Here is a 14,029-nt window from a genome sequence, read left to right on the forward strand (position 1 = left end):
ATCTATAATAATATTGGTTCTCCACACTTCACAACTGTTCAGCCGCACTTCCCACTTCCCTCTGAGTGTCCATCCAGCACCCAGCTTAACACTAGAACTCTCCCTGGGTGGAACTCTCCCTGGATGGAACTCCAACAGCTGTCTGAGCTCTCCAACTGCCGCCTCTAGGAACAGCTGTGTCTGTCCATGTCCACTCATCAGTCAGCACAAAGAATCACACAGCTTTGGAGGGTGCCCTCTCCATATCCATTCTGCACACATTCATACTGGGAGAACACACACACACACGCATGCACAAACAAACACAGGCACTCATACACACAGTTTGTGAGAGAAGAGGTGTTGAACTACTAGAGGGGTGGTTCCCAAACCCTGACATTGAAAATGGGACCTAAAATTGAGTGAATACCAACAAACATTAAAGATGCGTTATAGATGCACTCCAGGATCTTAAGCACAACACATTTGTAACATAATCACACAAAATGGATTACTTAGTACCCAATTTGATGACGTAGTACACAAATAACAGGGACCCATTTTGGCTGAAATTATTATTATTATTAATTTGAGAGTGCATCTTGTGGGGTTCCTTGCATTTTCTAGTGTAAATTTGTGCAGGAAAAAAGTTTGTAAACCCATGAGCTAGAGAGAAAGAGAGAAGTGACAGAAAAAGAAAAAGACACTGTTCCTTCCACATTATATCATTATTCGTCTGATAATATTAACACAAAGTAAACAAGAAAAGGTCAATAGGATTGTCAATTTTATTTCACTGGCAGACCTGAAAATGATGATGCACGTTGTGGTGATGTATGACATGACCCATAGTGCCCTCTAGTGTTTTGCAATGGTAAACACACATTCATTTAATCAGCTCGGGGAGATGAAACATACAGTACCAGTCAAACGTTTGGACACACCTTCTTATTCAAGTTTAATTACTATTTTTTTTGTTTTACTATTTTCTACATTATAGCACTAATAAATAACACATATGGAATCATGTAGTAACTAAAAAAGTTTTAAAAAAAATCAAAATAAACTTTACATTTGAGATTCTTCAAAGTAGCCACCCTTTGCCTCGATGACAGCTTTGCACACTCTTGGCATTCTCTCAACCAGCTTCACCTGGAATGCTTTTCCAACAGTCTTGAAGGAGTTCCCACATATACTTAGCACTTGTTGGCTGCTTTTCCTTCACTTTGCGGTCCTTTTCATCACAAACAATCTCAATTGGGTTGAGGTCGGGTGATTGTGGAGGCCAGGTCATCTGATCAGCACTCAATCACTCCTTATTGGTAAAATAGCCCTTACACAGCCTGGAGGTGTGTTTTGGGTCATTGTCCTGTTGAAAAACAAATGATAGTCCCATTAAGCACAAACCAGATGGGATGGCGTATCGCTGAAGAATGCTGTGTAAGTGTGCCTTGAATTCTAAATAAATCACTGACAGTGTCAACAGCAAAGCACCCCCACACCATCACACCTCCATGCTTCACGGTGGGAACCACACATGGAGATCATCCGTTCACCTATTCTGCGTCTCACAAAGACACAGTGGTTGGAACCAAAAATCTCAAATTTGGACTCATCACACCAAAGGACAGATTTCGACCGGTCTAATGTTCATTGCTCATGTTTCTTGGCCCAAGCAAATCTACTTTTCTTATTGGTGTCCTTTAGTAATGGTTTCTTTGAAGCAATTTCGACCATGAAGGCCTGATTCACACAGACTCCTCTGAACAGTTGATGTTGAGATGTCTGTTACTTGAACTCTGTGAGGCATTTATTTGGGCTGCAATCTGAGGTGCTGTTAACTCTAATGAACTTATCCTCTGCAGCAGAGGTAACTCTGGGTCTTCCTTTCCTGTGGTGGTCCTCATGAGAGCCAGTTTCATCATAGCACTTGAAGGTTTTTGCAACTACACTGTCAAGAACTTTCAAAGTTCTTGACATTTTCCAGATTGACTGACCTTCATGTCTTAAAGTAATGATGGACTGTAATTTCGCATTGCTTATTTGAGCTGTTCTTGCCATAATATGGATTTGGCCTTTTATATAGGGCTATCTTCTGTATACACACACCTACCATGTAACAACACAACTGATTGGCTCAAGCGCATTAAGAAGGAAAGAAATTCCACAAATTAACAAGTCTCACCTGTTAATTGAAATGAATTCCAGGTGACTACCTCATGAAGCTGGTTGAGAGAATGCCAAGAGTGTGCAAAGCTGTCATCAAGGCAAAGGGTGGCTACTTTGAATAATCTAAAATCTAAAATATATTTTGATTTGTTTAACACTTTTTTGGTTACTACATGATTCCATATGAGTTATTTCATAGTTTTGATGTCTTCACTATTATTCTACAATGTAGAAAATAGTAAAAATAAAGAAATACACTGAAGTGAGTAGGTGTGTCCAAACATTTGAATGGTACTGTACACAGTATGATATTAAATACATTTACCATCCTGTTGCATGAAGCAGCATTCACTGAGATTCAAAATATTTACATTTGCATTTCAAAAATAAATAACTGCCATGATGAGTAAAACCCTAACCGTGTACAGAAGCATAGGTTGTCAGCACCTTGAAAGTTAAATGTGTGCAGATTATGCAGAACAATGTGAGACATTGCATAAATCCACTGGCATCAAAAGTGTCAAATCAATAATTAAAATGACAGTACTGCTCTCAACAAACACGGCGAACATGACTCCTTAGTATACAACAAGGGATGCTGATCACAACACTTAGAGCAGGGGGTGCAGTTTGGAGGGTCGATGTGGAGAGCAGCAGCAGGGGTGTTGATGTTTCTGTGTCCTTTTCTCTCCTCTCAAACCCCCTGACCTCTAACCCCAGGTTTGGGCATCAGGTCAGGAGAGGTGGAGAAGAAAGTGTTTTCTATTGATACCTCTCTCCTCTCGGATGCATTTCTTCCATGTCTACCATCTTGCTCCCTCTGTAAAGGTACACTAGAACCCCATAGACTTATTCTGGGGTCTCTGTAGAGAAATCCTGTCTGTTCTGGTCTTAGTCCAGTAGACCGACAGCTCTAGCTCCAGTCTCAGGGCTTGTGTTTGAAGTGGGCCTCCACTGCACGGTGAAGAGCAGAAAACCAGTCAGTGTTACCACAACATAGAGATATAATTACATAGAGATGCATATAGACACTGTCTATAAAGAGGTAATCACACAATACATTGCTTTGGACTACAGGTGCTGTATCTTAACTTCATCTTCCTGCTGTTGCAGGAATTTTCCTGCAAAGCATGAAATGAGAACTTGTAGTGTATTCAAGGTTTTAAAAGGCTTCTAAAGTTTGTAATCGGAACATTACAATGTCAGATTTGATTTGCCCTAACGAAAAACGTATCAACCCCTACAACATTTTTCCATTCAAATTTCCTGTTGCTGCAGGATTCTTTTCCTGCTGTGAGAAGCAGGGGCAAATTAAGATACGGCATTTGTACCTCTAAAAACACATTGACAATCTATACTTAAATGAATTAATGCCAACCCTTGAGCTAGGGAGTTACCCGGTGTGCAGGCTTTTGTTTCAGCCTGGTCAAAAAACATTGGCTTCAACCTAGCAACTGCTTGTGAGACCTTGACTAGTTAAATTGGGTGTTGTACATACCCTGCAAACATTACTGCAAAGATGTAACATCTGCCTAAATGCATACTCCAGAGTACACCTAACATAGTGCATACTTTTGAGAACACCTAATCTGGTGCATAAGTTTGAGTACACCTGTATAATGCATCTTACTGACTAACCTGCGTACTCCTGTGGTCTCATGGGTCTGTTGATAACCCTCTGGAAAGCAGTGATCCAGTCTTTCTGCTCCGCCTCGGTCTCGCAGGCAAACAGGAACTTCCTGTCTGGTGTTACTATGGTGATGCCATGGTTCCAGTGGTAGCCCTGGGTGGAAGGGGGAAGGCCCGGGAGAACGGTGTAGCTGTTCTCCTTACTGCCGATGAAAACCTCTCCCCTCGCATAGGCATCCTGAGAGAGGAGGGGGAGAAAGAGATCAGAGAATAAAGTATGCCGCAGAATCAAAAGTTATTTTTTTGTATTTTTATTTCACCTTTATTTAACCAGGTAGGCAAGTTGAGAACAAGTTCTCATTTACAATTGCGACCTGGCCAAGATAAAGCAAAGCAGTTCGACACATACAACGACACAGAGTTACACATGGAGTAAAACAAACATACAGTCAATAATACAGTATAAACAAGTCTATATACGATGTGAGCAAATGAGGTGAGATAAGGGAGGTAAAGGCAAAAAGGCCATGGTGGCAAAGTAAATACAATATAGCAAGTAAAACACTGGAATGGTAGATTTGCAATGGAAGAATGTGCAAAGTAGAAATAAAAATAATGGGGTGCAAAGGAGCTAAATAAATAAATACAGTAGGGAAAGAGGTAGTTGTTTGGGCTAAATTATAGGTGGGCTATGTACAGTTATGAGGAGTAGGGTTCATTCAGAATCAATCAGTTATTTTAGTGTCGGGTGTGATGCTGTCTCCTCACCAGAGGATCTTTGAAGTACATGAGTCTCCTGTCATCCATGGTGAACCACCTCTTCTTAAAGCCCTCTGTGTGTTTTGGGCCTGTTTTCTCCATGAAGCCCTCCTTCATGAAGCTACGCGTCAGTTTGGGCACCAGCTGAAGGAGAAGAGAGAAAACAATATAATATTGTCTCATTTGGTGTTTAATGGTGGTTGTTCGGTTATAAACATCAGTGTAAAAACTTGACGTACACTATGAAATCTTAAACCAGGTTTATTCACCCTAAAGGATGGAACAGCGGAAGAGACAAAGACATGGTTCTACCAGTGGTGGTATATATACCCCAATTTGGGGTGGAGTCTCCTCCTTCTCGCTAAACATTGCATCTTTATTGCCAGGCAGGAAATGAAGTGATACTGGCAATAAACTGTTCCTTCTCCCTTAATGTGACCTGACCTAATTGCATTGATCATATACATTCCTCCTACAGATACCCATTAACTTCTGGTGTAGACTCTAGACTATGTCACCCCTCATGTCTCTAGCATAACTAATGATTAATAATATTCAGAGTTCAGAAATCCGAACCCATCATTGTCATTTCAAAGTACTGCATGTGTTGTGGCCTCACCTCCTCGTCACTGGCTCCAGGGAAGGCCACCTGAAGGTAATGAAACCTGGCAGCTCTGATAGCGTTGAACCAGTCCACCATTTCCTACCAAAATAAAGACACAAGAGCATCCTAGTCAGATACATGTCTTATTCAGAGTCATTCCTACATAGAATAAAATAAACCTGATACAGTATAGAACATAGGAGACATGATTAAGCTATTATATCCATAGCCACGGGAAGTAGAGGTGCTGAGGGTGCTGCAGCACCCCCTAAAAAAAATCTGAATTAGAAAATATATATTAGTACAAATAAATATTATTTTTTGATACATTTTTTTTCTCTCTCACAAAAGTAGTGCACTGGGCCTTTACTAGTCCTGTATTCGCAGACCAATAGATATTTGTAACGTGGGGGAAAAATGTTTTCAGCATCTCCGCTATGGCAGAAAAGGTAGCTGTATAATTTAGAACAGTATCTTGCAGGATTCAATAGTTGGAATTGTAGGAGTTGACTGGAATCCAGAAAGAACAAAACCATGTCCTCAAACATTTACATCAAAAGGTGAAAAGTTATGGGCAAAGACCCAAAACATCCACATCAATTTGAATATCAAATAACATAGAAAAAAAGCCAGCTTTTTGCAGTACTCATTTACCGTCCTTACAAGCCACTAAATATCAATATACATTACTGTATTGTACATAGGCTGATCATCTAGGTTTCTACCTGTAGACTCTCCATCACCACGAAGAAAAACTATACACAATACAGTAATTGAGTACACTGAGACTCATGTGGGTCAGTTGGTAGAGCATAACACTTGCAGCACCAGGGTTATGGGTTAGATTCCCACAGAGGACCAGTGGGAAAATGTATTCACAAACATCTACTAAAATGTAAAAGGAATGAAAAGACTATTTCAGTTCACATAGAAATAACTTGCATTTGCAAAGTATTTCACGAAACTGGAAAACGTACTCAAGTTACAAATTCTGCTAAACACATTTTTTTCACAAAAGTAGTGCATTGGGCCTTTTACTAGCCCTGTATTTGCTGCAACAAAAATTCAGCACCTCCATCCCCAAACTACTTCCCCCAGCTATGATAATATCATGACATGGCAGCTTTACTATCGCTGTTCTGTTCAAGCCTGCTATTGTGTCTGTTGACCAACAGATGGGGCTGTACGCTCTGTGGCTTTCATCCCACAGAGAATGAAAGTCACAAAATTGTCTATATCGTAAAAATTCAAAAAAATAACGTTTTTTTTGGTTTTCATTTCAGGTTAGAGTTAGGCATATGGTTAGCAGTGTGGTTAGGATTGGGTTTAAGGTTAGGGTCAGGTTTAAAATCTGAGAAGAGAAATTGTACAAATAGGCAGGGTCTATGACTTTGTGACTGTGGTAACTAGTGACGACCACAGAGAAGGCTGACTCACGACTGAGAGAGATGATCATCTGGTGTGCTAAGCAGTAAACCCTCAGAGAAAAACATGGCCTATGTGCCTGCTAGCAAGCCAGCCAGCCAGCCCTTTGTGTGAACAACTCCCTCCACATTTGTCTAAACAGTTCCACAGTTCTCAGATTACACGGCAGGATTACGAGTAAAACTACATGTCACAGTGAAGACTGATGTCTACTGATTAAACAGACATTTTCATTTCCACTCTCACTCAGTTATCCAGAACAGCCCATCTTCATTAGAGACCTAGACACTGAAATAGTACAATCAGATTTAGTTGAACAGACTAAATCAGCGTTCCATGACTTGAGGAACAGCAGCAGATTGGGTGTACCATTGAAATGTTGATTCGTCATGCATAATATCTCTAACAATTCAGTGCATTTACACCAAACCATTGGCTATACCGGCATAAACAGATCTTGGACCAGGCTACATAAATATTGCCCATAGTCCCTTTTGTCACAGTCAACCATGTGTGTCACCTTAGAGTCACTGTGGTACACAAAGATGTTCCTGGTGCTGTTGTCTCTAAGGTAGGTGATCTGCAGGCCGTAGGGGTTGCCTATCTTAGCCGGTTGGAACGTAGCGTTGAGAGTTTCAATCTTCATCACCGCCTTGGGGTCCCGCGCCTGGGGGAGATACACAAACTATACAGTACAGAAATACGGGGGGGGGGGGGGGGGGGGATACCTAGTCAGTTGCACAACTGAATGCATTCGAAATGTGTCTTCTGCATCTAACCCCACCCTTCTTAGCCATTATACATATAACTTGTTAGAATAACACATACTGTATGTTTACAGTAAACACAAACATGACGTCTTTTGAGGCATTTGTTTGCGTTTCCTTGTAGACACATACCTGTATACTGTACATGGCCTGCTATACAAGTACTCATGTTTAACTTCAGGTGGTTAACTTCAGGTGGTTAACTTCAGGTGGTTAACTTCAGGTGGTTAACTTCAGATGGTTAACTTCAGATGGTTAACTTCAGGTGGTTAACTTCAGGTGGTTAACTTCAGGTGGTTAACTTCAGGTGGTTAACTTCAGGTGGTTAACTTCAGATGGTTAACTTCAGATGGTTAACTTCAGATGGTTAACTTCAGGTGGTTAACTTCAGGTGGTTAACTTCAGGTGGTTAACTTCAGATGGTTAACTTCAGATGGTTAACTTCAGGTGGTTAACTTCAGGTGGTTAACTTCAGGTGGTTAACTTCAGATGGTTAACTTCAGGTGGTTAACTTCAGGTGGTTAACTTCAGGTGGTTAACTTCAGATGGTTAACTTCAGATGGTTAACTTCAGATGGTTAACTTCAGGTGGTTAACTTCAGGTGGTTAACTTCAGATGGTTAACTTCAGATGGTTAACTTCAGGTGGTTAACTTCAGATGGTTAACTTCAGATGGTTAACTTCAGGTGGTTAACTTCAGGTGGTTAACTTCAGATGGTTAACTTCAGGTGGTTAACTTCAGGTGGTTAACTTCAGGTGGTTAACTTCAGGTGGTTAACTTCAGGTGGTTAACTTCAGATGGTTAACTTCAGGTGGTTAACTTCAGGTGGTTAACTTCAGGTGGTTAACGTCAGATGGTTAACTTCAGATGGTTAACTTCAGATGGTTAACTTCAGGTGGTTAACTTCAGATGGTTAACTTCAGATGGTTAACTTCAGGTGGTTAACTTCAGGTGGTTAACTTCAGATGGTTAACTTCAGATGGTTAACTTCAGGTGGTTAACTTCAGGTGGTTAACTTCAGGTGGTTAACTTCAGGTGGTTAACTTCAGGTGGTTAACTTCAGGTGGTTAACTTCAGATGGTTAACTTCAGATGGTTAACTTCAGATGGTTAACTTCAGGTGGTTAACTTCAGGTGGTTAACGTCAGGTGGTTAACGTCAGGTGGTTAACTTCAGGTGGTTAACTTCAGGTGGTTAACTTCAGGTGGTTAACTTCAGGTGGTTAACTTCAGATGGTTAACTTCAGGTGGTTAACTTCAGGTGGTTAACTTCAGGTGGTTAACTTCAGGTGGTTAACTTCAGGTGGTTAACTTCAGGTGGTTAACTTCAGATGGTTAACTTCAGATGGTTAACTTCAGGTGGTTAACTTCAGATGGTTAACTTCAGATGGTTAACTTCAGGTGGTTAACTTCAGATGGTTAACTTCAGGTGGTTAACTTCAGATGGTTAACTTCAGGTGGTTAACTTCAGGTGGTTAACTTCAGGTGGTTAACTTCAGGTGGTTAACTTCAGATGGTTAACTTCAGGTGGTTAACTTCAGGTGGTTAACTTCAGATGGTTAACTTCAGGTGGTTAACTTCAGGTGGTTAACTTCAGATGGTTAACTTCAGGTGGTTAACTTCAGATGGTTAACTTCAGGTGGTTAACTTCAGGTGGTTAACTTCAGGTGGTTAACTTCAGATGGTTAACTTCAGATGGTTAACTTCAGATGGTTAACTTCAGGTGGTTAACTTCAGGTGGTTAACTTCAGGTGGTTAACTTCAGGTGGTTAACTTCAGATGGTTAACTTCAGGTGGTTAACTTCAGGTGGTTAACTTCAGGTGGTTAACTTCAGATGGTTAACTTCAGGTGGTTAACTTCAGATGGTTAACTTCAGGTGGTTAACTTCAGGTGGTTAACTTCAGATGGTTAACTTCAGGTGGTTAACTTCAGGTGGTTAATTTCAGGTGGTTAACTTCAGATGGTTAACTTCAGATGGTTAACTTCAGATGGTTAACTTCAGATGGTTAACTTCAGGTGGCTAACTTCAGGTGGTTAACTTCAGGTGGTTAACTTCAGGTGGTTAACTTCAGGTGGTTAACTTCAGGTGGTTAACTTCAGGTGGTAAACTTCAGGTGGTTAAGTTCAGGTGGTTAAGTTCAGGTGGTTAACTTCAGGTGGTTAACTTCAGGTGGTTAACTTCAGGTGGTTAACTTCAGGTGGTTAACTTCAGGTGGTTAACTTCAGATGGTTAACTTCAGATGGTTAACTTCAGATAGTTAACTTGAAAGCTAGTAGCATAAAGTTAGCTGGAGATTACATTTCCCAGCAACATGCTTGTGTTCATGTGCGAGAGCATTCGTGTTGACTCCAGCCTTACCTCCTGCTTGCTGAAGTACTTGAGCGCCCCCTCTCGTTCCGACAGAATGAATTTCCGACTGAGGAACTGACCGTTGTCTCGGCCCCGTTTCCATAGAAACCCCTCTCTGTACCCTGGGTAGATAGAGACACACCAGACAAACTCAGACAAACTGACATAGTGGAGGTGAAAGAGAGAGAGATAGAAAGACAGAGATATGGAAGAGGTGGGAGAGAGAACACGAGAGAAAGAAGGAGAAATAACTCTCTGGTGTAATAAAGAAATGCCAAAGCAGATGGTGGGAGAGTGAAAGAGAGACAGAAAAAGAGAGGCTTTAGCAGAAAGAGAGTGCATGAGAGAGGAAGTCAAAGAAAATATGACAGGGAGAAAAAATAACCTCCCTGATGGTAAAGTACATCCTTTTACATGTTAATGACACAGTGCTCTATTTAAGCAACAAGGCCCGAGGGGGTGTGGTATATGGCCAATATACCATATAAGGGCTGTTCTTAGTCACGATGCAACACCCTTAATCGTGGTATATTGGACATATACCACAAACGCCCAAGGTGCTTTACTGCTATTTTAACTGGTTACCAACGTAATTAGAAGAGTAAAAATACATGTTTTGTTATACCAGTGGTATACGGTTTGATATACCACGGCTTTCAGCCAGTCAGCATTCAGGGCTCGAACCACCCAGTTTATAATTCTCAATAAGTTCTTCCCAGTCTATTTTTGGCCCTCTTACAGACAGGAAGTAGTTTCATTATATGATGTGGCAGTACAGAGCACTGTATGTAATTCATTACAGGCTACACACGCACTTCATCTCTCTCACTCTCCTTCTCTCTCCCTCCTCCCCCTCTAGTTCGCTCTTTACTTCTCTATTTTCCATTCACCTCCCTCCCACTCTCTCACTCCGTGGAATGTCAGTTATACTGTAAGTATCCTCCTCTATATATCTCTCCTTTTCCTCTCTCAAATACACTCATAACCCATATTTTCAATCTCCTTTTCCCATCCAGCACCCCTTAAGTTCCATTCCCCCCATGTCTCTCCCCCCTCAAGTTCCATACCCCCCACTTCTCCCCCCTCAAGTTCCATACCCCCCACTTCTCCCCCCTCAAGTTCCATACCTCCCACATTTCTCCCCCTCAAGTTCCATACCCCCCCACATCTCTTCCCCCTCATGTTCCATACCTCCCACTTCTCTTCCCCCTCAAGTTCCATACCCCCCACTTCTCCCCCATTAAGTTCCATACCTCCCACTTCTCTTCCCCCTCAAGTTCCACACCCCCCACAAGTTCCATACCCCCCCTTCTCCCCCCTTAAGTTCTATACCCCCCACATCTCTCCCCCTCAAGTTCCATACCCCCCACTTCTCCCCCCTCAAGTTCCATACCGCCCACTTCTCCCCCCTCAAGTTCCATACCCCCCACATCTCTCCCCTTCAAGTTCCATACCCCCCCACATCTCTTCCCCCTCATGTTCCATACCTCCCACTTCTCTTCCCCCTCAAGTTCCATACCCCCAACTTCTCTTCCCCCTTAAGTTCCATGCCCCCCACTTCTCCCCCATTAAGTTCCATACCTCCCACTTCTCTTCCCCCTCAAGTTCCATACCCCCCACAAGTTCCATACCTCCCACAAGTTCCATACCTCCCACAAGTTCCATACCCCCCACATCTCTCCCCCTCAAGTTCCATAACCCCCACATCTCTCCCCCTCAAGTTCCATACCCCCCACTTCTCTTCCCCCTCAAGTTCCATACCACCCAATTCTCTCCTCACGCCTCTGCCCCATTTTCTCCTCCCTCTCATCTCTCCATCCCCTGGTGACAGAGATTGGTGTCTCTCTTTTCCCAGTCTGACATGAATCATTCACCTTGCATTACCTCATCGATCAATAACAACCTCCCCCCTCCACCTCCCTCTCTTTCTCTGCATACAGAATCAATACTGCCATCGACCACTGGGGAGGTTAGTTTACTACCACTGTCCTTGCTCTACAGAAACTAACAGAACATCTAGGACCCTGAAGAGGGTAGAAACTATGGATCTATTGATTTTAGCCCTGGGTACATCTGATGCAAATGCATTGATGATGCAAATATATGTGATACAAATATATGTGATGCAAATAGATATAAACTAATATAAATCTCCTGCCCAATGCATCCATCTGTATTACAGCCAGTCATACAACTGTGTGTGTGTGTGTGTGTGTGTGTGTGTGTGTGTGTGTGTGTGTGCGTGCCTCTCTGTGTACATGTGTGCGTGTATGTGTGGCTGCGCAAGACGCATGTGTATGTGTGCACATAAAGAGGAAGTTGAATCTCATGGTAAACAGACAAGGTCATCTTTATGAAATGGGAATCCAGTCTGGCTCCAACAAGATCAAGATAGCCTTCACGCAATGAAACAAGACTCATTCACTGACACTGTCTCCGTTAAGTAAGAACACAAACAAGCACAATTACGAATACAAGACCTGACATAGTCACTCTGACTTTATCCTATGCCTCAGTCATCCTTTCTCAAGTCAAATCAGATTTTATTTGTCACATGCGCCGAATACAACAGGTAGACCTTACAGTGAAATGCTTACTTACAAGCCCTTAACCAACAGCGCAGTTCAGGAAATAGAGTTAAGAAAATATTTATTAAATAACTAAGGTAAAAAATGGAATAAAATGTAGCAAAAAATATCTTAAATTCATAGTTCCCAAACAAAGCATTTCTGTGGAAAGGACTTGAAATATTCTGACTAGATGATGCAGGGGTAAAGGACTTGAAATATTCTGACTAGATGATGCAGGGGTAAAGGACTTGAAATATTCTGACTAGATGATGCAGGGGTAAAGGACTTGAAATATTCTGACTAGATGATGCAGGGGTAGAGGATTTGAAATATTCTGACTAGATAATGCAAGGGTAGAGGATTTGAAATATTCTGACTAGATGATGCAGGGGTAAAGGATTTGAAATATTCTGACTAGATGATGCAGGGGTAAAGGATTTGAAATATTCTGACTAGATGATGCAGGGGTAAAGGATTTGAAATATTCTGACTAGATGATGCAGGGGTAGAGGATTTTAAATATTCTGACTAGATGATGCAGGGGTAAAGGATTTGAAATATTCTGACTAGATGATGCAGGGGTAAAGGATTTGAAATATTCTGACTAGATGATGCAGGGGTAGAGGATTTGAAATATTCTGACTAGATGATGCAGTGGTAAAGGATTTGTCACTAAACTCAAGGTTTTATTCGTATTTGCAAATTGTTTAGGCAATGCTTTGCTGTCATGACAGAGAATAACTATTTGTTTGCTAGATTTTCCATAGCTTTGCATCCATAGCTTTGCATAGGCAAAGCTTGTGTGTGTGTATGTGTGCATGTGTTTGTCTCTGCGTGTGTGTCTGTGTGTTTGTCTTTGTCTGTGTGTGTGTGTATGTGTGTCTCTCTGTGTGTGTGTGTGTGTGTGTGTGTGTGTGTGTGTGTGTGTGTGTGTGTGTGTTTGTGTGTCAACTAGGGCTGTGGAGGTCATGACATTTTGTCAGCCGGTGATTGTCAAGCAAATAACTGCTGGTCTCATGGTAATTGACCGTTAATGAACATTTAGCATCTCCTGGCTTCCACGCATAGCCTACAAGCTACTGATGCAGACCTTTGGAACATCTACATTTTAAAAAGTCTCATAAATCCATAGAGTCCACCATCACAATAAATATTTGTCTGTATTTTAGACAGGTCTAAAGAAACATGATAAGAAGAAAATGTAGACTATTTCAGAAGAACAGAATAGAATACTTCTTGTCCTTATGTTAGGCCCTGATCTGGCTATGCCATATGTCTGTGGGCTACACTAGTTCATTTAGCAGACAAGGTTTGCTTAGAATTCCTTGGCATTATTTTAAATCATTGTATAGTATGAAGAATACAATTGAACATAGCTGACTGAAATAGAAAGGATGTTTTCTCCAAGATATTTGGGAGTGGGCACATGCGGCTATTCTGTGTTGAGCGGTTAACAAACAAACAGCTCTTTCTATATGCTTCATTTAGAGTTATTTATACAACTTTAGTTGTGATCAAAACATATAGACCAACGTTTGTATTTTTTATACGTTCTAAGGCTGCATGAAAGGCATGAGCTCTGCTTTGTTTCATGCGCAGGCTGTACACACTTCATCAGTCTCTCATTCACAAATTGACAAGCACTTGATAATGTGTCGAATTTCCCAGAGGCATCCCCTTTGTGTGGCTGTAATGCCACCTAAAAAAATCCATGCCTTTTGTGGCCAGTGGCCATTGTGCCCCTGGGCTGAATATAATAATTATAATTCCCTTTTCCT

General features: G+C 41.5%; 1 protein-coding gene across 2 annotated transcripts in view; it reads right to left on the bottom strand.

Moving 5' to 3' along the window:
- Positions 1-749: 749 nt before the first annotated feature.
- The window catches only part of LOC110491459 (arf-GAP with dual PH domain-containing protein 1), a 31,105-nt gene continuing 17,825 nt past the window's right edge, over positions 750-14,029 (bottom strand). The window contains exons 5-10 of one of the 2 annotated variants that reach the window (XM_021564926.3): positions 9,691-9,803; positions 7,086-7,232; positions 5,156-5,239; positions 4,546-4,680; positions 3,787-4,015; positions 750-3,102 (exon numbers count right to left, since the gene is read on the bottom strand). In XM_021564926.3, coding sequence (XP_021420601.1) covers positions 3,074-3,102; positions 3,787-4,015; positions 4,546-4,680; positions 5,156-5,239; positions 7,086-7,232; positions 9,691-9,803 — 737 coding nt within the window. In that variant the 3' untranslated portion in view covers positions 750-3,073. Of the gene's footprint in view, positions 3,103-3,786; positions 4,016-4,545; positions 4,681-5,155; positions 5,240-7,085; positions 7,251-9,690; positions 9,804-14,029 lie in introns of both variants that reach the window. The other variant, XM_036946309.2, reaches the window with a different exon arrangement.

Source organism: Oncorhynchus mykiss, chromosome 16, assembly GCF_057628025.1.
Source record: "Oncorhynchus mykiss isolate SJ-2025 chromosome 16, ASM5762802v1, whole genome shotgun sequence".
Classification (NCBI taxonomy): Eukaryota; Metazoa; Chordata; class Actinopteri; order Salmoniformes; family Salmonidae; genus Oncorhynchus; species Oncorhynchus mykiss.